The sequence below is a fragment of the Maylandia zebra genome, linkage group LG12, assembly GCF_041146795.1.
Source record: "Maylandia zebra isolate NMK-2024a linkage group LG12, Mzebra_GT3a, whole genome shotgun sequence".
Taxonomy (NCBI): domain Eukaryota; kingdom Metazoa; phylum Chordata; class Actinopteri; order Cichliformes; family Cichlidae; genus Maylandia; species Maylandia zebra.
Window position 1 is genome coordinate 3,532,100 of NC_135178.1, and position 23,003 is coordinate 3,555,102.

Below are 23,003 nucleotides of genomic sequence, written 5' to 3' on the forward strand. Positions count from 1 at the left end.
AGATTTGTTTGAAATAATACAAAAAAATGTTATTGATTTTTTTAACTTCTACTAGAAAGGCAAACAAACAAATCAAAACAGAATGTGTACGACTTCACACACCAGACATAACTTGTGAATAAATGAGCAGAACAGTGGGACAAAAAAAACCATACACGACACAACTGCTACATGTTGCCTCGATTAGCAGTACCCTAGTGCCCTATGTATTGCTGGTTGTGTCCAGCAGAGGGAGCAGCGTTTCCATCCAGAATACATTCAGTGACCTCCAGACCCCGGCTCTGTACAATGCATGCAGTACCCCAGGAGTTACATTAGGATTCATACCTTGGGCCCCCTAGACGAGGGGAGTCTGTCCTCTCGTGTGCACTGATGTAGGAGAGTTTCTGGCGGGAGTAAGAAGGGGAACGGGGCATAGCGGGGGAATGGGGCTGGTGGGCCGGGGAGCGATAGGGGCCTTCTGGGCCTGTGGTTCTGCTCTGGCTGCTGTTGATGCTGCTTTGATCTGTGTGCAGGGAGGTGGACGACGTCCTAGGTGCACGGCCCAGTGTAGAGCCAGCATGACGCAGCACTGGGGTTCTTTGACCATAGCTCATCAGTCCAATCCCCATTAGGTTGTCCCTGGAGCCTCCATAGGCTGGAGGTGTTGGGCCTCTTGACCCGGGGCCACGAGGCCCATCTGGGTAGCAAGCATTGGCAGGCAGGCCATAGCCCCCATCAAACACACCAGAGTCCTGGGCATAGATATGGGTCTGGGAGCGCCCGTGATGCATCTGCCGCCTCTCCCTCTCCTCCTTCTCCTTTCGCTCCTGGATGGATGCCATGATGGTCTGGGAGAGGTTGTCGTAGCGCACCGGAGACGGGTCTCTGTCCCTCAGGTGAGGGGACTGTCTGCCCACCACTCTGGGGGGCATCACTGGGCTGTAGGTAGGGGGGACCTGTTGTCTCTGCATATCAGGTTCCCGGATGTGGCACATTTTGGTGGGCAGGTAGGGTGAGTGGAACCCCACAGAGGGAACACCACGGTGGGCCATGGACTCACTGGGAGTAGCTGGGGAAATGCTAGGGTTGAGCAGGCTGTCATAGGATAGACTACCATTGCGGTTGGAGAGATTATTGGGAGAGAAGACACTCTTGTAGGGGGTTGAAGTGACTGTCCGTGGCTCCAGTGCTGGGAGCTGGCCCTTCTCCGGTCGGCCATGACCCTGCTTGAGGCTGAGAGAGCGGGAGTTGATGGGGTCTGAATCCAGCTGGAGGGGCGAGGACTGAAACGTGCGGTGGAGGGGAGCATTAGCATATTCAGGCAGGTCCAGGTTCGGCTCAGATCGATAGTCATGACCACGGACACCTTCTTCCAGGATGGCCGAGGGCTTCCGGTCATCAGATATGACAATCTGAGGGGCAAATGTCAAAATAGCATCTGAGCCTTTTGGCACTTTACGATGACTCACTGTTCATTGTTTCACAGAGATGTATAATAGATAATAACATTAATGCGTTACCTTCTCCTCTGTAGTGTGGTAGTGGACTTTGGGCATGGTGCCAAAGGTTGGCCTGAATTTGTACATGGCTGGAGTGGATGGGTGGGTCTTACCAGACAGGGAAGTCTCTACAATACACACAATATAAACCCTGTGTTAAAAAACTCCACATTAAAGCAACAACACATTATAGTATATAAGGACAAGAGATAAGAAGCTGTAGAGTTCTGCAAAACCACACAATCACAGTTTCTACACAACAAAACTAACAGGAATAGCCAGATGGGAAGAATCAGTTCTGCAACTAATATTTAACACATCTGAGTCCAGCAACAGCCAACTGCCCATCACTGAAAAACAACACTCTTCTTGAGTAAAATGCAAAACCCAAATGCATTTAAAGAAGGTGCTTTTAGCAGGCAGCCATGTCTCAGCGGGGATGCCTGAATCTTTTTGGAGAAACACGCAAAGAACACCTGTGTCCACAGGTTCAGAGTTCAGTAAAGTGCCTCGAAAGGCGAGGTGACGCTAGACTGGGCGCAGTGACCTGAAGTACCACCAGGCAGCAGTAGTGCTCTTTGGAAGAGCAGAAAGTTTCCAGTCCCTGACATAATGCACCATGACACTGGAGATCCGAGGAAGAAACCTGCCCTTAACACTACTATAAACCATTTCATACTGCTGAACGGAGGCTAAAATCCTTAGCTGTACCTCCACGGTAGGTTCGTCGTTTATACGGATGGTTTTCAAAAGGCATTTTTCAGTTGCCATTGTACCCCTCCCCTACCCGAAAAACGGTGGTGATTTACGTTGTAATGCTTCACCCTGGAATCGTACCACAAATCTGGTGCTGATTCACAGAGCAGAGCTTGCCTGCAAATCACGGCCGATTTTCTGGCCAGGCGTGAAAAAGGCCATCAACCTGCCGCTGGGAGGGACATTCATCAGGCTAATCTAGAGCCTGCTCCCAAACCAGGACACTAGTGATCTACAGAGGAAGTTCTGGGAATTGCTCTTTGGTGCAACCGTGACAAGAACAAGAACTTGGATTGATGATGACTGACAGGAGAAAGAGAGAGAGATGGAGTCAGGGCTGTTTCTGTGGTTCTTACCTTCACTGGAGGTCATCTGGCTTTTAAGCTGGTTGTACCTATCAGCTTTGGGTGGCAGCGGCGGCTGGGTATCCTTGTCATCTAAACCATCGAGGCTGCTTTTGGACTACACGAAAGACAGGAGACAAACACAAAGTGTCACAGAGGGTTTTCGGGGTGGCAAACCTGCACATGGCAACTAGTCTACGTTTAAATTTATACTTAGTAGTGGCTGTAAAACGAAAAAAAGAAATAACGGCAGAGTTGGATTAAGATTCTCAGATTAAGGGATGTAATGCTGGTAGCAGCTGACGCAGTCTTGAGCTGGAAGTCAGCTGTGCTTCTATTTAAGTCACCGTCTGCAGATTTCTTCCCTTTAAAAACTTGCATTATTAGGCCGAGATGGCACCAAACTTCAAATGACACGACTTTGTCATTTAGCAATCAATACAATTTTCTCCAGTACCTCTCAGCCAGCTCTTAAGAACTTAAGTTACAGGCAGAAAAGAAAATCCAAGTAATCAATCCTAGTTGCAGAAAGATCCCTGACTAAGCACAGAAACCAGGAAGTAATTACTCCATTGTAATAAAGCTAACTTTCCTCTTAATATTTTCCTTCCCAAACCATAGATGCGACAAACCATGGTTAACTAAAAACAAAACAAAACTTCAGCCAGACATGAAGAAGAGGGAGTTGCAATAAAATTAACTGCTCAGTCGAGGCCTACTTAAGAAAGCCGACTCGGATTTTCCAAAAGTTAACAACATAAGGAACAAAAACGTTCCAGAGTCTGGGGACAATCCAAGGGTGACTTCCCAGCCGGCTCTCGTTTCCATATCTCATCTGCCCCTTAAAGGCAAAAAGACAAGTTTCAGTCTGTTTAGTCTAACCTGTGGGTCAAATCAAATATGAATTGCTCAATATAATATTTCATTCGTTTAGTCGTTCTGACGCACGTGTTTCACCCCAAATTTATCAGCAAGTGCGCAGCAGTCTAGATTTAAAGTGAACTGAGGTATCTGTGCCATCCTCTGCATAACCCCCTGTATTTTTGAATAATAATGAAATAATATGTTGACACAAGTCTTGTTAGTATTAAAGTAGCCATATTGTTATACAGTGTTATCAGTGTATGCATTCATAAGAAAAGATTTGTTGTGAGATTTCTTGTCAGTCTCTGTGTTATGGGCAGTAACTGGTGGAGGATAAGAGCTGGAAATGTATTTCTTGTCCTCTGTGGATTAATGCTAAATGGATTCTTTTCACTCCATACATTATTGATGAATACTAGGATCATCTTTAGTGCCTATAAAAGTTGTAGCGTGCACCATAGTGCTCACACAGCACTTCAAGGCTCCTAATGACAACCGAAGTTCAACATGACCGATTCAACATTAATGATACAGGCCTGGATAAATGCTAGTGCAACCTGATTCCAAAAAATGTGGGACGCCATTTAAAATGTAAATAAAAGCAGAATGCTACGATTTGCAAAAACTCATAAAGCCAATTTGCTTTCACAGAAAACATATCAGATGCTTAAACTGGGACATTTTACTGTATTACACCGAATTTGATGGCGGCAAACGTTCTCAAAAAAATAGGGAAGCTGGAAAAAGTGCTAGAAAAGTGGTTGGAACTAAAAAGAAGCAGCTAGAGGAACATTTGGTGTCTAATTTAGGTTTAGTAACATGACAGGGTGTAAAAAGAGCATCCTAAAGAGTTCCTCAGAAATGAAAATGGGCAGAGCTTCACTAAACTGCAACAACACTGTGTCTAAAACATGAAACCTTTGAAAACTTAGAAAAAAGGGCGATTGTGGCTCAAGAGTTGGGAGTTTGCCTTGTAATTGGAAGGTTGCCGGTTCGAGCCCTCGACAGTCTCAGTCGTTGTGTCCTTGGGCAAGACACTTCACCCGTTGCCTACTGGTGGTGGTCTGGCTACAATGTAGCTGCCATCACCAGTGTGTGAATGTGTGTGTGGATGGGTGGATGACTGAGTGTGTAAAGCGCTTTGGGGTCCTTAGGGACAAGTAAAAAGCGCTATACAAATGCAGGCCATTTACCATATTTAATTGCCTACAGTAAGTACTATAGATTCAGGAAATCTGGAGGAATCTGTGTGCAAGGGACAAGATGCAAATACAGATTTGAAGCTCTATCAAAGAAGCAGAGAAGAAGCTGTATGCAAACATGATTCAGAAACTCTTCTGTCTTCTCTGGGCCATGCTCGTTTTAAATACCTCCATACAATCAGCGCCCAGTTCAAAAGCCTGCATCTCTTATTGTAAGGAGGTGGACCCGTGCCTATATAACTGCCAGCTTGCACATCTGGAAACACACCATCAATGTTGAAAGTCAGGTTTTAGAGGACATGTGCTCCCACCCACACGATGTCTTTCCATATTTCACCAGTACAACGATAAATCTGCATCTATTACATCAAAGTGGTTTCACAGCAGTAGAGTACAGGGGGCTGAACTCTCCCGACTGCAGTCCCGACCTTTCATCAATTTGATGCATCATGAAACAAAAAATATGACTCAGAAAACCCAGAATTTTTGAGCAGCTAGAATCGTCTATATGACAAATATGGGATGACATTCCTGTCCCAAAAGTGCATCAGTTGGTCTCCTCAGTTCCCAGACGAAGAAGAGGGGATTCTACACAGCAGTAAACATGGGACTGTCCCAACATGTTGCTGACATCAAATGTGGAACACGTTTTCTATTGCAGGTTTGTGAGATTTGCAAATCAGTTGCAGACATGCTTACTTTTACATTTAGTCAGACTCACCACATCCTTTTGAACTCAAATAATTTTCCCCATTTGAGTCGTCCGTCTTTAAGGTGTTAAATAATATTCTAAAGCTCTGCTTTATCGCACTAATGTGTCCTCTGTAGTGGAAAAAGGACTGTGTCGAGCCACAAACGATAGAGGAACAAGGGAAAGCTCCCTAGTAAGTGCAAGCTAGTCACCTTGGAGCTGATGATGGTGCTATGAATACCGTTGTCGGTGACTTTGATGGTGATTTGCCTTTCTGAGAGATCTGGTCTGATGAACGGGGGCTGAACTTTGACGTGTGGCTTCTTCCTGGGGTCCAGCATGTACCTTCATGAAAAATTTACAGCACATTAACAAACAGGTTATTTACAGTCATCTACTGAAAGTTATACTTCATTATCAACGCACGTCAGCCTCTCTGTCATGCACTGACACGCCGGTATCCCAACTGACTTGCTGCATGCTTTACAAAAGACATTTCACACACAGATGCGCACGTTTAGCTGGCTTTTCAGGGCCGTCGCTGCAGAAACTTGAGGAAAAAAAAAACTGTTCCATGTTTTCTGAGCAGTCGTGACATATTCAAGCAATCAACGCCTTTATAAAAACAGGAAACATAATGATTCTGCTGTCAGACTCACTCCCAGTCAGGTTCGATGTTATATGAGTCACTGATTCAGTAAATTAAAGCGGATCCCATCAGGCCTGTGCAACAGCTAAACAGCAACCACACAACATTTCACCCCCACCTGTTGTTGTCTCTCTGCAGTCACACTGTTGAATTTTATGGGATGGGGCTCATCCCAATAGGGTGTAATGGGGCGGGTTTTAGTGATGCTCTGTGTGCATGTGAGCAAAAAGCAGGTTGGCTAGCTCCGCGCCGTTTCCCATTAACTGTTGTTTCTACAGAGTGAGCCAATTCCCTCAGCCATCTGCCTTCCCCCCCCCCCAGGGTTGCTGGCTGCTTTCAGGCAGAACACCTCTGTAGCTACCTCAGAGCATGTGCTTGTGTTACCACTGCAGTGATGTGCTGGTACAGCATGGATTTCATGGCACATGAGTAAGCTGTGGTATACATATGCACGTGTATTGCCTTGATGTACTGCATGTAACAGGAAGACAAGACAGTTTCTACAATGTATTAGCTACCCATACTATGGACACACGCAGCATAGTAAAGCATCTTACCTGGGTGCTAGGGGACTACATAAAACGTACTCCACGTTGCCACAGCAACCCTTGGTGAAAGGATTTACTCCTCCACGAAACTTGCCCGTCACCTGCAGAACAAAATGCTGGTTTACAGCTGGAAGCAAAGTAAACACAAGGCCATGGCCAACATACAGAGAGTGGACACACACACACACACACTTGCCTTTTTATCTTAGTGAAGACATCTAATTGACTTAATGCTTTCCCTAGCCGCTTACCCTAATCCTAACCATCAAAAGTGAATGCCTAACCATAACCATAACCTGTAACCTTGACACTAAAACCACATTTTGAGCATCAAAAAGATCTTCAAACTTGTGGGGCCAAGAATTTGGGCCCCGTAAAAGACTGTTGGTCCCCACAAGCAGAGGTGCGACCAAGTCATTGTTTTGCAAGTCTCAAGTAAGTCTCAAGTAATGTCAGGCAAGTCAGAGTCGAGTCTCAAGTCATTGGTGTAAAAGTCCAAGTCAAGTCACAAGTCTTAGAACATTTTTTCAAGTCAAGTCTAAAGTCATAAAATTAATGACTCGAGTCTGACTCGAGTCCAAGTCATGTGACTCGAGTCCACACCTCTGCCCACAAGTATAGTAACAGTTGAATTTTTGGTCCTCACAAGGATGTATAAGTGTGAACACACACACCCAAAATGCATTCACAAGGCGTCTTGCATGGGAATATCTGTGCTGTTCAGTGTTGTGTGTGATATTCCCTTAAGTGTGTCTGTGCTTATTGCCTTTAACGTGCTCAACTAGTTTCTAATTTCTTCTTGTTCTACGTGGAGCTGTTACACCAATAAACAGTAACAATACTAATTGTTTGATTAATAAATGCACGTTCCTTTTCAGCAACATCTCCTCACCTGTTCGTTGGTTGTTCGACCTCGAGCTACGAGCACCATGTGAAAACCTGTGAGTCCCATGACTGGAATAAAGAAAAGACCCGCTATGCACATCACTACCAAACTGAGCACAAAGGTCAAGGTCATAATAATGTAAGGTCACAGTGCGAGTCATATATGCACGATACAAGGAAGCAAGTTTACAAGAAATAATAAAGAATCTAAAGCTAATAACACAAAATGATTTTTGTAGGATTTACAAACGTGTAAGGATACGTGACAGTGGTGTGCAGCGCTCCCAGCGTTTCTCTGTGATCAAGGACAAAGATGAGGCCAAAACAGAACACTCCCACCATGTGAGCGCTCAGCGACAGCAGGAAGAGGAAGAAGTAGCGGTAGTTTCTCCGTCCAATGCAGTTGTTCACCCAGGGGCAGTGATGGTCAAAGTCCTGAGAAAGGGAGGGAGTTTTCTATTTAGAAATTTTGAGAAACCAATCAGAAGAACTCTTTAAGGTTTTAAGAAGGAAAAAAAAAAAAAACCCCACACAATGTAAGTAAGTCATGATGGTACAGTTGGTTCAGAGAGAGAGAGAGGGGGGGGGGGGTTCAAATGCTAAAACTCTGCTTATTTTTGAGGCATATGAACATAAATTATAAATAAAAGATAGACGTGGTCACCATCACCTTTGTTTGTGCCTTAGCAACCAGTTGAGCGTGTTTGCTGTGGCCGGCATGTGACCGAGAAATCAAGGACACTGCACGTAGAGACAGCTTCACGGTCTATTTTACTGTAACTGGGACTATAATTTACTAAATTACCATCATGCTCTGTTATAAAAAAGACTTGATAGAAGGGACTGAGAACATAAAGTTTTTAGGAAAACATTTTCTGACTGAGGACCTTTTTTTTCTCCACAGTCAGAATTCTTTTTGGAACCTGGAGGCCAGAAAAAGAAATAAATAAAAATGCAGGTTTTAAAGCACCTAATCATCAGGTACAGTCCAGCTCATACATACAGCTCGAACTCTGGCATTCGTTCTTCTTCTCCTTGTTCTGCACTGCTTGGGAATTGGAAACTAGTTTTATGACTCCTGTTGTTTCAGTAAACAGTAACTCCGAATCACACTGCGCCTTAAATAAATGCCTTGTACTGCCTATTGCATGTGTGGTTTCCCGGTAGTCCTAAATCTTACTGAGACATAAATTCATCTACATCCCTGTAAAACTGTTCATTAATTTCATTGTTTTGATCATCAACATTCGACCCCTTTTTCCAGTTTCTAGAAGAAAAACACATGCAGGAATACAAGCTGCTTAATTCTGCATCTTGTGTATTAATATCTGATGTCCCTGTGTATTTTTATGCCTCTGTGTGTGTACCAATGTGTAGTCTTACAGTATTTTACTGTTGAAGCTGCCAAAAGCTTATATTTATTCCAGTAATTATAATCTTTAATGATGACATTTTTCTTGCCAGAAACACAGATAATAAGAAATGCTGTTTCCCCGCTTTAATCCTTGGCAGGAAGTCTAAATATATGCAAAAAAGAAAAAAATCTGCATTATTTTTCATATCAAATATGCCTGAACATGCCAACTGGACAGATTCTTGATAAAATACTTATATGTTACTCTGACCTTGATGCATATTTAGATTTCATATGCAGTGAACCCACACACACACACACTCTCTCTGTTTGCACTCATGCTTCTGTATTCACACACACACCTCCACACAGTTGTCACAGACGCTGCAGTGCGAGCAGCGAGGCGGCCTGTAGAAGTGACAGGTGGCGCACCACTTCATCCGGACCTGAATGCCCTTGATCTCCACGTTCTTGTAGAGCGGTGCCCGGAAATCATCCTCCTTATCCTCGTCCTCGTCCGCTGTGGGTGAGAAGAAGACATTGCAAACAAACCCAGAAAGAGACACGTGGTTGTGCTTTATGATTCCATTTGACAGGGACACGAGGGAAGCGCCTCAAACGAAGCCCACCCTGCTGTTAGATGTCTGCAGAGAGCAAACCCGTGACCTATTCGGTGTGCTTTGAGCTGATCAACTGTGTGACTTGTGTAGAGCAAGAGACTGCCTGGCTTTATTCGCACAAGTTTATACATTCTTAAAATGGATTTGTTTTTATGGGAGTTAGACCTCAAACCCTGGCAGAATTATCGGTTTGCTTTATCTGACATAAAAAGATAATTAAACCCGTACTTTGCAAACTGCAGTATGAGCTTTCCCAGTGTCCGACTCTGCTGTTGGATGAACTGCAACTGTTAGCCACAAGCAGAAATGCAAAGCCATACGCAAAGTATTCCTTATTGTCTCTGCAGAGAGAAAAACGGAACAACTCCTGCAGCTGAGAGCTTTTTTGTTTTGTTTTTACTGTGGAGCTGTACCAAAGCAACATGCCTTTCATCTGATCAAAGGAGCACATTTGATCGATTTGCATGAAACTCCAACTTCAGAAAATAATTTCACAGTACAGCAATAACTGACCCGGGTAGGTGAGTACACGCATGCAGAAGGAAACCAAGCAAGATAGCAGCAAAGGTAGAGCACAGAAATAAACAGTTCCATAGCGGGAGATTGCTCTGCTATTATGGCTCTCAAGTCGATTCAAATAGATTTTGAAGCAAAGCCGCCTGCCAAACCAGCAAACACAAACAGCAGTTAGGCTTGCATCTCCTCTGACAGATTCTTTCCTCCAAATGCTCCATCCGAGCTTGTTCGGTAACAAAGCATTGGCCTGTTTCGTACAATCTACACCGCCTTTGTCAAACTCAATTCTATTTTTGCATGAAACTCAGGAAACAAATGAAGTATGACCTAAAATATACAGTTTGTTTTTATTTTTAGCACTAAAGACTAAGGTACCTACATCCAGTCGCATCCACAGCGACCGGCCATCAGCCACAATATTAAAGTCACTGACAGATGAAGTGGATGGTACCTATCATCTCAGTCTTCTGTTAGGAAACATTGGGTTCTAGCATTGACCCACTTAAGCATTGCTGTAGACTAAATACAAACTCCTCTCCTTAATATAACAACGCACCCCAGTGGCAGCCACCTTCCCCTGACACTCCGAAACATTTTAGGATTGTTCTCGAGAAATGCAACAAAGAGCAGAAGGTGATTTCCCACATCCCTGTCCTATTGAGCATCCTCGAAAGCCTGATCCACAGATGCCACGACCCTCATGGTCCAAAACATCCACTGGCAATGCTGAGTACCAGCCACACACAGCAGAACCCCCTAAAATTCTGTGTCTGGGCTTCAATATGTATGAACTGTTTAAGGAGTTTTATTATTTGCAGCTGATTGTGTGTGTATGTACTTACAGTGTGATTCTTTATCATTGTTTTATGTTAACTGCGTGATGTTCAGATACATTTCATTAGCTCTGAATGCTTGTTCTTGAAAGACTGCCAGTGTGAAGGCCACGTAGAACATCATTCATGTTCTAGGTTGTAATGCTCAATTTGTTCTTGAATTGTGAGTCACTTTTTTTCCCAGCGCATCGTCACCGTCAGCATATGTTTTTGTCAGATGTTCATCCTTCACAAACGGGTGAACTGTGCATATTTACAGGACATGAAGCTGGCAAATTAAACACAGTGAAGGAGAAACATTTTACTATTGTGGTCAGTGATGATTGGCTGTTAGTGGGCATGAAATTATCTTTGCTCTTTGAGTGAAAAAACGAACACTTGAAACACATGCCATTTCCTATGGTGACATAGAGGTAGCCTACATGGACAAAAATGTTGGGTCACACCTCTTAATCTCTGAATTCAGGTGTTTTCATTGCAAAGTAGAAGTGTTAAAGAACCACAGCAACTCAGCCAAGAAGTGACAGAACATATAAAGTTGCAGAGCGGGCTCAAAGAGTGCTGAGGCTTATAATCCAGAAAAGTCTCAGCACTCTGTTGTCGCAATTACTGCAGACTTCCAAACTTCCTCCGGCATCAACAACAACACAAAAACTGTGCATCGAGGTGTTGTGTTTCCATGGCCAACCAGCTCCTGTAGGTGTAAAACATAGGTGGCCTAGTACTTCAATTCAATTCAATAAAATTGCATTCAATCCATGTAACACCAAATTACAATAATAGTCGCGTCAAAGAGAAAGCCCCAAGAGTCAAGCGACACCCTATGAGCAAGTACTTGGTGACAGTGGGAAGGAAAACTCCCTTTAAACAGGAACAAACTACAACATTAGCATTTTTATTGAAGTTTCAGTTTCTTTCTAATTGTCTTCAGAAAAATGAACTTAATAACTGCACAGCCTCATTAGCCCCAGTCATCTTTTTTGTGCATCACCTCAATTAGTGGCTTCCTCAAAAAAAGGGGGAAATTGCAAGTGCTGTCCATGACCTCAATCTGCACTTTACTTTTACAGTCTTGATGACACATATATTATAATTTGGCTGACAAATATAACATCAAGTGCCTAGAAAAACTCATCTGCCACCAGTCTATAAAACACAAGACAGCTGCTATAGAAGGCTACAGTCATGGCCTGGGGAGGCGGCTAACTGGCACTATACACAACCTACTAATCATTTCCCCTTTATGAGCAGAAAAGACTCTCTAAAGCAAGGTCCTTATCATCAAGAAGCAAATTAAACATGTCCAGGGATGGGTGAATTATCAGTACCCACTATGGCTGAGACTCAGGAGTCTGCCTGCATCAGGAGCAGAGGTCAGTGCAGCTTGTTTGACAGGCTGAACAGCTGAAAGATACTTAATACACCGTGCAATATGAAGGCTCGTATAACCTCCAGCAGTGCCCTGCATGTGAAGCTGGTAGACTGTAAGAGGCAGATAATAGGGTAATGAAACGCTGTAGGGTGGTTCTCTGATAAATGTGGTGCTATAAAAAAAAAGAAAAGAAATAAAGAGCACCTTCTAAATGGGGACTCAGCAGAGTTTACCCATTACTTACATGTAGCACTTACATTTATGTGCACATGCTTTATGACAGACACTAATGTTTTAGATGGCAGATAAATACTGTAATAAGATTTTGCTTAGAAAGTTTACAGTTCAGACTGTGATCAAAACATTTTCAAAGCTCCTCGCGTCGGTACAAACCTCTGGGGTAAACGCCAGGGTCCATGAAGGTTGCCATACTGAAGTTGGCCAAGACGAAGAGGAAGACCAGTCCATTGTAGAGAGGCACAGCGGGCGAGATCACTTTAGTCAACCAGGGGCACCTAGAGACACACATCAAGACAAAGACAATCAGGATCCTTCCTGTGTGTTGAGCAGCACATCGTAACAAACATTTAAACAGCGCTGCATTTTCATCAACCGTGCGTTTCCCCTTCTTGTCTTTACCATAACCGCGTAAAAAGTGACAGCAAAGGTAAAAGTGTTACAAGAAAACAGACTTTCCCATGAATGAGCCTCTATTGAGTAACGATGCAGGGCAGTGTCTAACAAAATGTCTATTTAACACGAGTACATAAAAGCCCGATGAGGAGGATTTGAGGTCTTTGAACTCAATTTGTATCTTTCTGTTTGGAAGTAATTCTTCACTGGAAAAGAACTATTGTTGATTTCTTACTATGCGGCTCCACTCAGTGCACCACTTTACACTTACATAAGTTGGGCTGTAGTGAGTCACTAAAGTCCAAGTACAGCTTTTTCCTGCATCAGCTTTTTGTGCCCAAACAATCAAAGCTGACAAAAACCCAAACTGGTTGAAATCTTCTAAAATCTTTGAAACTCCTGCCTTTAATAGTAGCTACTGTTCAATTAAAATAATTGAGTTTTTGGCACAACAGCTGATGTCTTACTCATCCACAATGAACTTTAAACTTGATGTAGTCTGCACTGGGATCTGCTAGCCAATAAATGCATCAGCTAGAAATACTCCAGCCTCAACACTCACACCCAAAAGCCATCACTAGCGTGGCTAAAAATATTCTCACCAAACCTCGATGAGCAACATTTTGCATCAAACCGACCTTCCCCACCGCCTGCAAATTATAGCTCAATAAGGGCTGTGACACATTCAAGTGTGGAGACACCTGAGTAAGACTCACAGCTCTGCTCAGTCACCTGCACTTAAATGTCAAGACACTGTTTGCTTCCTACGGTGTCACGATTCAAGCCGACTGCCTCTCTGGAGGTGAAACGCCATCGGAATGGAGATGTGTGAACACCTACAGCTGGACATACCACAGAGACCCTGCAGGTCAGAAACTCACAGAGGATTCATGAATTAATGAAATATCTCACAGGGTTGGGGTGTGGGGTGTGGGGCTGGGGGTTCAAAGAGAGACTCTCACTCTAAGTGATGACTAATACACTCACGGCCGGCTGGCACACAACTCAGATACAAACACTTGAATCTCCAAACATGCCTCCCCAGCTCATTGTGACGTCAAAAGCTCCTTCCTGTACTCGTGCCCCGAGATCAGCTTCAATCCATTTATCTCCTTTCCTGCTCTGCCAGTCTGCTGTTGCTTTGCTGAATTATTCAGAGCCATGGCTCTACAAAAGACCGAGAACAGAGAAGCGCTAACGGGGACGAGATGGCCTTTCACACATGCAGTCCTCTTCAGCTTTGTTAGACCTAGTATTGGGTTGATCCGCCCTCACTGTTGCATCATATCACTGCTAACTCTAGTCTATAACTAGATGACTAGTTGAAGTTTTCAAAATGGCCACAAAAATATTCATAATATATTACATCCTAAAAGAGCTGCCACCTAAGTTAACTTTATCCATGTAAAATCGGAAACAGGTGGAGCGATTTATTGCGACATGGAAATACAGGATATAAGGCAAAGTCTTACAAGGGACAGATTTTTGTTCCTGCTTATTCTCTGAAAACACACATTGCACATATCTTCCTTTACAAGACAATAACATCAAAGTACATCTCAGCAGAACTGGCATTCACTCAGCACACTGCAGTGAGTGCTATGCTGTGTCAACAAGTGCTTAAAAAAATTGATCAAAGAAGAGAAACAGGACGCAGCCCCACAGTCTCCCGAAATCCCAATTTACTTGCCTGTCAAGGGATCATGTATTTTTGTGCAGTGTGTGATACAGTGGAGTCAGATAGGAGGTGGGGGGTGGTGGGGTGGAGTGCAGCTGACAGCAACCATTTTGGGAACCTGGGAGCTGACAGCGTGGGAGGAAAATGTGACTGAAAGAAAGTCTAATTAAGCACACAGACATTGGTTAATTGTGTAGGAGGAACAAATAACAACAGAGTGCTTATCAGCCCTGCGTGGTAAGCAGTGTTCACGCTAAGTGTCGCCATGACACTTCAACTGAGGCAAATAAATACAGAAATAAAAATGTCCACAAAAAATAGCTTGGATAATTTGTTAAGCTGAAAGGGCTTTTTCTGCCAAAAGGGCAGTAAAGTAATGAGTTTGCTTCCATCGAGGCCTAAAGTCCAAAAAGTCCAGGAATCTTTTTGATGATTAAAACTACTGCAAACAGGAGCTGGAGAGCGTCCAGGCCGATCGGCATCTAAAACAGCAGCTTGCATGCGGCCGAATACCTCACAGACACTGAGGTGCAGAGTCAACGTCTATACCAGGGAGTAGAAATTAAAATCATATTTCGTCTCGTGACTGAGATGAGGATGAAAAGGGAGATAAAAGCACAGGATTGGGAAGAAATAGCCCACAGCTCGCTCCCATGCTGGCAGAGCAGCTTGCGGTCTCCTCACTAACCTTAGCCAGATCAATGAGCGCTTTCACAGCAAACATCTTCTAAATCACTTCTACTACTACCACTACAGGTCCCATCCATGCATGCCTACTTAAATGTAAATCCACCCGTCATTCCTCGGGTTACACATGTGATTTTCCTGCTGAACAGCAAAGGAAGAAAGTCTGTAGGAGGCAGACTGCGAGCTAAGAGCGCACCTTCCCCTCTGCCGTCATACATTTGCATTGTTAAAGTGCAAATGAGCTCTTTAAACATGACTCACATGTTTGGTGAACGATTATGCAAACGGCCTTGGGGTGGTCAGAACTACTTGGTGATTTAATGGATCCATACTGAGACGTGAGCAAAAACAATTAGAAGTGTAGAGCTGTTGTTTTCTAAACCAGAAATAATTACACGACACGAATTACAGCGCAGCGCCACGCCGCTGCATTAGCTGTCAAAACTCATCCTCGCTGTTGTCTGGATTCACATACACTGTAATTCAATCCAGCTGAATTCAGTGTAGTATAGTTAACAGTTTAACAGGAAAAAACGAGGAATATTTGGAGCATTTTCCAGACTTCAAAATCCCGATTTTATCATTGTGAAATCACTGGACAAAAATCACATGTATGCAAAGCTCAGCGACAACTGCTGAGTTGTTCATTTGATCTATATTTGCATTAAAAAGAGAGAAAAAAGGAGACAGAATGAGAGCTGTGCAGCTCATCTGCATGTGCTGCTGCTGCCCTCTGAACAGAGCAGAGGCCCCCATGTCTGCCGACTCTACCACGTTTAGGCTGCATCATTACTTGATATGTGCTTTTGACAAAATTATGTCACTATGGGATCTGCAAACAACAGGACAGCTTGAGAGTTCGTGGAGCTGGATTTGCTCACAGAGGGAGAAAGTAAAGACGCAAACGTTGGGATGGTTTTATGGAAGAAAGTCGTGAAACCCAAAATGAAACTATTTTAATAGATACACATCATTTGACAATAACAACAGAGTATCTGATATCTATTGGTGGGAAACAGCAATGGTGATGATAACTCAGCAGTCTTTAAAAGAAAAAAAGTAAAAGGGGAGAAAAACAAATCGTGTCTTAAGAAAACCACAGGCTTGAGTCTGTTGATTCAACACAAGCTCAGTGAAACACTTTTAGAGGTAAACCCCTAAAATCCAGAAAACCTCAGAGGGGAGGAAAAGCCACTGCAGTCTTTGTCAAGTAATTATGTGTTTGATGAGGAATTTGATGATTTTTAAGATGGCTCAACTGGTCCATTAGTCACAGCTGAAGCTTGAAACAGTGCTGTGACAATCAATCACCTACCATGACAAGCATCTATATGGTCTCCACTACATATCCTAAGGCTATTTGACTACTCGGATCTATCTGTCCCTCATTTTCCTTCTTTTGGATCACAGCAGAAAAAAAAAAAACAGCCTTCCCTTTGAAGTTGCTGTAATCTGCTCTTTTAGTAGCACTGGGAGAAATGGAGGGCAGAGTCTGAACAACCATCAAAGAGAAAGCTGACTGAATCCAGAGAGCTTTGGGGACTGATACTGAGAGGTGGCACTTTTCTTTGTCCAACATGGACATTTTTAAGACGCGGTCGTCTGTGTGAATGTGAATAAGACGGATTAATATGCAGAGTACGTCTGTGATTCATTCACAGTAATGCTCGATGAACTATACGTGTAAAACCTGACAGAAACGGACTTTTGATATTTCAGGCTGTCAAAATGTTATAAGTGATAGATGTTCACTACATGAACAATAAAATACTTTCCTGTCACCTTTTATCTGGATCTCAGAGCCATCATGAACAGTGAGTCCTCGCTGGAATTACACCCATAACGGTAGAAGACGCTGCTGGGCCAAAAGGAACACTTACAGTAATGTATTCAGCTCCTGCTGAGAACACCAACCCATTGATTAGTTCATTAAGTCTCAACCCAGTGGGACACACGAGGGAGGGTGTTCTTGTACTGACTGCCTACTGAGACCCAGTGATCCGAAATCCATTGTAAGGCTGGTATCATTTCACCCCCTAGGAAGGAAATTTTCATTAGGACTTAAAAAGAAAGAGAGGCAGTGTGAGAGAACTGTAGTCATGAAGGAAATTAGTGTGAGAGCTTGATCTCAGTTGTTACATACATGCCATCTACAATCATCTCCCAGGACCTCAGTTCCCACAGTCCATCACAGAATCCCACCTGCCAAACCAGTGCCGGTTCCTTCCTCCTCTGCAGTTTCTGTCAGACTAATTTTACTCCTCATAGGTTTCGTGAACAGCACCATAAGTCGCTTCTAACTCCCTTAGGAGCTGCCAGTCACCAACACAAACACATCCCTGAAGCTTTGTATTCACACACAGCGGCAGCGAGCCTGTTGTCAGTGGAAACAGAGGTGTGTTCACTGCAGATGTTAAGCAGAACGGTTTGAGAACTCACAGACCGAGCGGGTATCGTAAATTAAACTTCCTCTAACCCCAAGTTATTCCCTCCTTGCCTGCAAACTGCAGAGCAGCCCGGCTGGCGCTCAGCCTCGCATTCAGAGTATGTAGTTAAATTAGGTCTAGTCATTGCTTTTAGCGTGACATGTCAGAAAAATTGTGAGTAGTGACCACTGCAAGCTTGCAGAGGCCAAAGTGAAATCTTTGCATTGCTTTTTTGTCTGACCAGTTGGTCTCCATTCAGAATTAACAACCGATCCTTTTGTACAAGGGGAAAAAAACATAACCGGATTTATAAATATGATTTTTAAACTGTCCTCCCTCCGTGTGTTTGTGAGCTGGAGGCTTACTGCTCCTTGATTGGCTTCCCCACAAACTCTGTAAGCAGATCTGAGTCTTAACCGAGACTTAAAGTGAGCACAGTCAAACAACAAACATGTGGTCTTCAATAGCGGACTTTAAAAAATTCAATTTAAAAAATAGCCGTCTGTGTTTGATTTTATTTATGCTCATAAGGCATATAGAGTTTAGCAAATTAATACCAATACTAAAGACTAAAAAACCCACTTCACTTGTGTTTGCTTCTCTGGAGCCTCGCGGAAAGGTCGCCTTCGCTCTGAGCCTAGAGAGCAGAGGTGGAAGCCGAGCAGCCGCGGGGTACACTGTTTGCCATCTGCATGCTCGGAGCCCAGCGTGCATTTTCATGGCTGCACAAAGGCTTCGTTTGAAATCAAGTTAAATGCTTTTCACCCCTCATGCTGCCCTTTTACATTTGCATATTCACAAATCCCATTTTGATTGTTTACAGAAAGACGACAGCAGGAAGGCTGCCCAGCGCAGAAAAGCACAGTATCCAAACCAGCTTACTACAGTAAATGACATCACGTTATAAATACGCATACTGTGCAGTGACACTATTACAAGCGTCGCCTGACTCCACACGTATAAGGCTCATGCTAAAGCACATGGTTTCATTTCAAATTTATATTAAAAGAGCAGTGTGATTCAGTATTTATGGCTAAATGCTTACACTCGTGTTTCAGTGAAACATGACTTTATAAGAATAAAACAACCAAACATTTGAAAGTCATCCCCGGTACAGTTTCCAGTTAATGTGTGGAAGCATTTTGTAGGGGCAGATGGAGATGAATGACATTTGGTGATAAATGAAAATATTTTCATATGGAAGAGGAGAAAAGAGACAGTGTGTGTGTGTGTTTGCCTCATCTTCACTCTTCTGCCCACTCACTGTCTTTGTATTAAGAAAAAAACCCCATTACAATACTTTGTCAATCTCCCCGTTAATTTCCCCAATAACGATTTTACAAGTACTCATCTTTCCCACAGGAAAATAACAAGTCAACAACATGTGCGCTCATAATCCCATAAATCAAACGGGAGTCACTTTTCCTGATGAAAAACTGTTGGCAATGACATGTGTACCAAACTGGCATAACAAACACACTCATGTGCATGCACTGGATTGTGTGGGCTGTCCAAGTGATGACACATGGGTGGCTATTTTGTCGTTATTGGGATTTTTCTTTTCTTTTCTTTTAGGCACCCCTTGGGAAACTGGAAACCAGTACAGTGCGATGGGTCATTTGTTATAAATGAGGCTTATGGGGCCAAAGAAACAGAGGCTTAACAAGAGAAGTGCTGTAACTATGGGTTATTTAGAGAGTAGCAAAGTGTATGCATGTATGAGTGGCTGGATACTGCTAACATAGACACGCCATTGGTCTGCTCACTCAGTTGCCAGGCTGATATGTACGGAGGGAAAGCAATGTCTCAAGAAGTTTGCTTGCCCTGTGTCACATTCCCAGCCACTCTTATTCCAAGTCTCAAACATGGCAGCCTGCAAGTGTGGCCAAGAGTTTCAAGAGTTATGACGCAAAGAGGCGACAGACAGAGTCGTTCAGACTGGTTTGTGGCCTATTTTCAGATAATTAAGTGCTGGACCATTAGTGTTGCACAGTCGATACAACGGGAAGGATGAGTTGCATCCATCTTTTACAGCCAATGACATGAGAACCACAGGAATTTATTGTATTTATCTGACATTCAGTTTATTTATAATGTTGATAATTCAATTCAGTTTAATTTTATATATACATAGAACCAAATCACAACAAAAGTCACTTCAAGGTGCCTTATGTTACAATAATGGAGAGAAAACCCCAACAATGAGCAAGCACATGGCAACAGTGGGAAGGAAAAACATCATTTTAACAGGAAGAAACCTCCAGCAGAACCAGGCTCAGGGAGGGCCGGCTATCTAGCGCGACCGTTTGAGTGTGAGGGGAGGGGCCAGGACACACTGTGGAAGCGAGCCAGAGATTAACTGATGATTAAATGCAAATTCGGGTATAAACACACAGTGAGTGAAAAAAGGTGATGAAGAAACCTCAGTGCATCACGGAAAGCCTCCAGAAACCCAGGCCTATTGCAGTGTAACTAAGGAATGATTCAGGGTCACCTGATCCAGCCCTAACTATAAGCTTTATCAAAACGGACACTTTTAAGCCCAATCTTAAAAGTAGAGAGGGTGTTTGTCTGCTAAATCCAAACTGGGACCTGGTTTCACAGAAGTGGGGCCCAAAAGCGCCGCTGTCGTTGGATTTATTACCTCAGTCATAACTTTGCAATGTTATGTAATAATATCTCGTATTGTAATGATTTCAAGTCTTTTCACTCGAGGATTATGTTCTTTTTTGTTGTTGTAAAACTGTTGTAAGATACTAGTGCTATCAGTGAGGAAAAAGATGCAATTGAAAGCTCAGGAAAAGCAAGTGAGGGCCTTTGTTGAATTTGACCACTGAGGAGAGTTTGATGTTTAGCAATTTTAAATGAACCAAATAAGGAAACTCAATACATCCTGCGTTTTATCAAACATTTTTCGCTGACAGAGGCCAGTCAGTGCTCTTTGGCAAATGCAAATTTATTCGTAGCCAAAGCAGAGGGCAGCAATGCCAAATCCCTTTCAGCACACGGCTGACTCGACAGTTCTAAGAAGAAGCGAGGAGGAGATAAGAAGAGCTTAGCTGAAACCTGAGGAGCAGCATCTACAGAGACACACATGCAGATAAACAGAGAGCAACACAAACAAACAGGCACAATGCAAAAGTCAGATAAAGCCCGAGCCTTGTCCAAGTTTTAGGAAGCAAGACGAGGTCTTAATGCACAATGTGCCCTCTCCTCCTCTCTCTAACCGCACCCTCCATGGCTCTCTTATCACTGTTATGGCTGTTTATCTCTGTGCGCCATCTGCAATGTGCTCCATCCACACCACTGAGGTCAGTGCAATTCTCCTTTCCTTTCCCTTCCTGCAGGAAGTTGAGGCTAAGTTAGGGCTGGACACACACACACACACACACACACACACACACACACACACACACACACACACACACACACACACACTTCTTAGCCAGCCGGAGATATCGTGTGGAGGTGCTGGAGAGTTTCATGAGGAAAACAGGACACATTAAAAACACAAATACACTGTAACACATGGCTCGAACTAGAACACACAAACAGTAACATCAGCATGATGCAAGTCCTGCCATGTTGTTTGGGCTGAAGCCCTAAACAAACACCTGGCTATATTATATTATATTATATTTTATATATAGATATATATATATATAAATATATTCACTTCCAGGAAATAGCCATTCCAAACCGCTGATGCATCTGGTATCTTGCCACAGCAAATTCTGCTGTATTTGAAATCCACCTTTTGTGGCTGATAGCTTGTCTGCCCCTGCAGAGCCCATCAACCTAATGAACTGTTCATCAATCACTTTAACACACACACACACACACACACACACACACACACACACACACACACACACACACACGAACTGGCACGGAGGTTGGCAGAGATGAATGGGACTGGTAATAAAACAAGAGGGGATGTTCACACACACATCCTCCCTCACAACCGAGGGTTCGAGTTAATGTGGTTAAGTTTTGAGGGAATTAGCTCAAAGAAACCTGTGCACACACACCAGCTTCCAGAAGCTGCTCAGAGTGATAAAATGCTCCTGTGGGGAAAAGGTCTAACACTGAACATTTCTTTGTTTCAGGTATAGTCCTCCTTGCAGCCGTGTTTCTTGCATCCAGTAGCTTATTTTTGGTGGGCAGTGTTAGTCAAACAGCAAAAAGTGAGCCCAATGCAATAGGCAGCTATAGCTGAGAGCTGTCTGCTAGCCTTCACCTCAATCTGCATCTACCAACAGTATTTAGAAATTTGGTGTTTTTTCGAGCATTTTCAGTAGAAATATGTGGTATAATAGTGCCGTACTGTATGGTAAAAACTATCCTGAATAATTTTCTTCTATTATTTTGCTAGTCTGTTAAATAGCACTACTAAACAGATATCTGTTTCTGGTACAGTTTACAGATGCAGCATCCTATCAAAGAGTGTCTCACCCTGGTGTCCAGATATGCCAACTTCTAGGTAAAAACTCTAACATAATAGTGGCCAAAACACTGACGTTTCAAAATGCAGCACCCAGAAACCAATAGGGGTTGTCACAGTGCATATATCCATTTTAGCCACCATAAGCTACACTTGACCAGCAAAAAGAGATCAAAGGAGCTATTCTTTAGAAATTGAACTATTCTTTTCCACAACACACCAGACCTCAGAGGCAGTAACCAAACAGATTCTGCTTAAAGTATAAAATGCCAAAGAAAAGAGACTAACCCAACTTAGCAGTGATATTGTAAAATGTAACCAAGTCCAGCCCACATATTCATGGTAACGTAATTAACGTCTTCCCTGTGTTCTGAACGTTTCTCTCTGGAGCGGTCCCTAAAGCTTCTTTCCATTTCAATATGTGCTAAATCAAATCCAGTCTCTAGGCTCAAAAACTTCGGCTCTTTCATTTGGAGCAATATGGACCTTTTGCTCACCTTTAACACATTCGAGGCCTAAAGGCATTACTGGACATCCCCAAATATAATATTTTGGGATATTCAGCCAGAGTTGGAATATTATTATTTTTTAATCCTAAGTGATCCATCCAGTCCATATGCAGCTTATAATGCAGTACTTTCCATTTCAATAAAAGAGCCGACAGATGTGGAAAAACAAAACTGCATTCACATTCAGGCTGAATATATTTTAGTACAAAATACTATCTTACATTGCAACATGAGCCAGTGCCATTAAACAGTACTGACAAACATTAAGAAGATGATATTACAATTAAATGTTTACATAAGGCTCAGAAAATATCTCAGTGATTATTTTTTGCCAATGCTTGAAAAAAAGCAAGTTTTAATAACACATGAGAGCATCCCAGAACTGTTCTGGAGTTCCAGTACAGCAGACAGACCGTAAATAAGGATGACTGACGTGTCTTCACTACCTTGCTCTCTTTATAAAGAGTATATTATACAGCACAGGAAACCTGCTAAACAAAAACACTGCAGC

The 23,003-nt window shown here is 43.1% G+C and overlaps 2 protein-coding genes across 2 annotated transcripts in view; one reads left to right on the plus strand and one right to left on the minus strand.

Annotated features, from left to right (window-relative positions):
* Window positions 1-23,003, plus strand: part of dgcr8 (DGCR8 microprocessor complex subunit) — a 207,648-nt gene that overhangs the window by 69,292 nt on the left and 115,353 nt on the right. The window lies entirely within an intron of this gene.
* The window catches only part of zdhhc8b (zDHHC palmitoyltransferase 8b), a 61,544-nt gene that overhangs the window by 3,518 nt on the left and 35,023 nt on the right, over window positions 1-23,003 (minus strand). Inside the window, exons 2-10 of the mRNA XM_004558575.5 lie at window positions 12,509-12,630; window positions 9,137-9,294; window positions 7,683-7,855; window positions 7,428-7,530; window positions 6,545-6,636; window positions 5,551-5,683; window positions 2,594-2,699; window positions 1,503-1,609; window positions 328-1,394 (exon numbers count right to left, since the gene is read on the minus strand). Coding sequence (XP_004558632.1) covers window positions 328-1,394; window positions 1,503-1,609; window positions 2,594-2,699; window positions 5,551-5,683; window positions 6,545-6,636; window positions 7,428-7,530; window positions 7,683-7,855; window positions 9,137-9,294; window positions 12,509-12,630 — 2,061 coding nt within the window. The remainder of the gene's footprint in view (window positions 1-327; window positions 1,395-1,502; window positions 1,610-2,593; window positions 2,700-5,550; window positions 5,684-6,544; window positions 6,637-7,427; window positions 7,531-7,682; window positions 7,856-9,136; window positions 9,295-12,508; window positions 12,631-23,003) is intronic.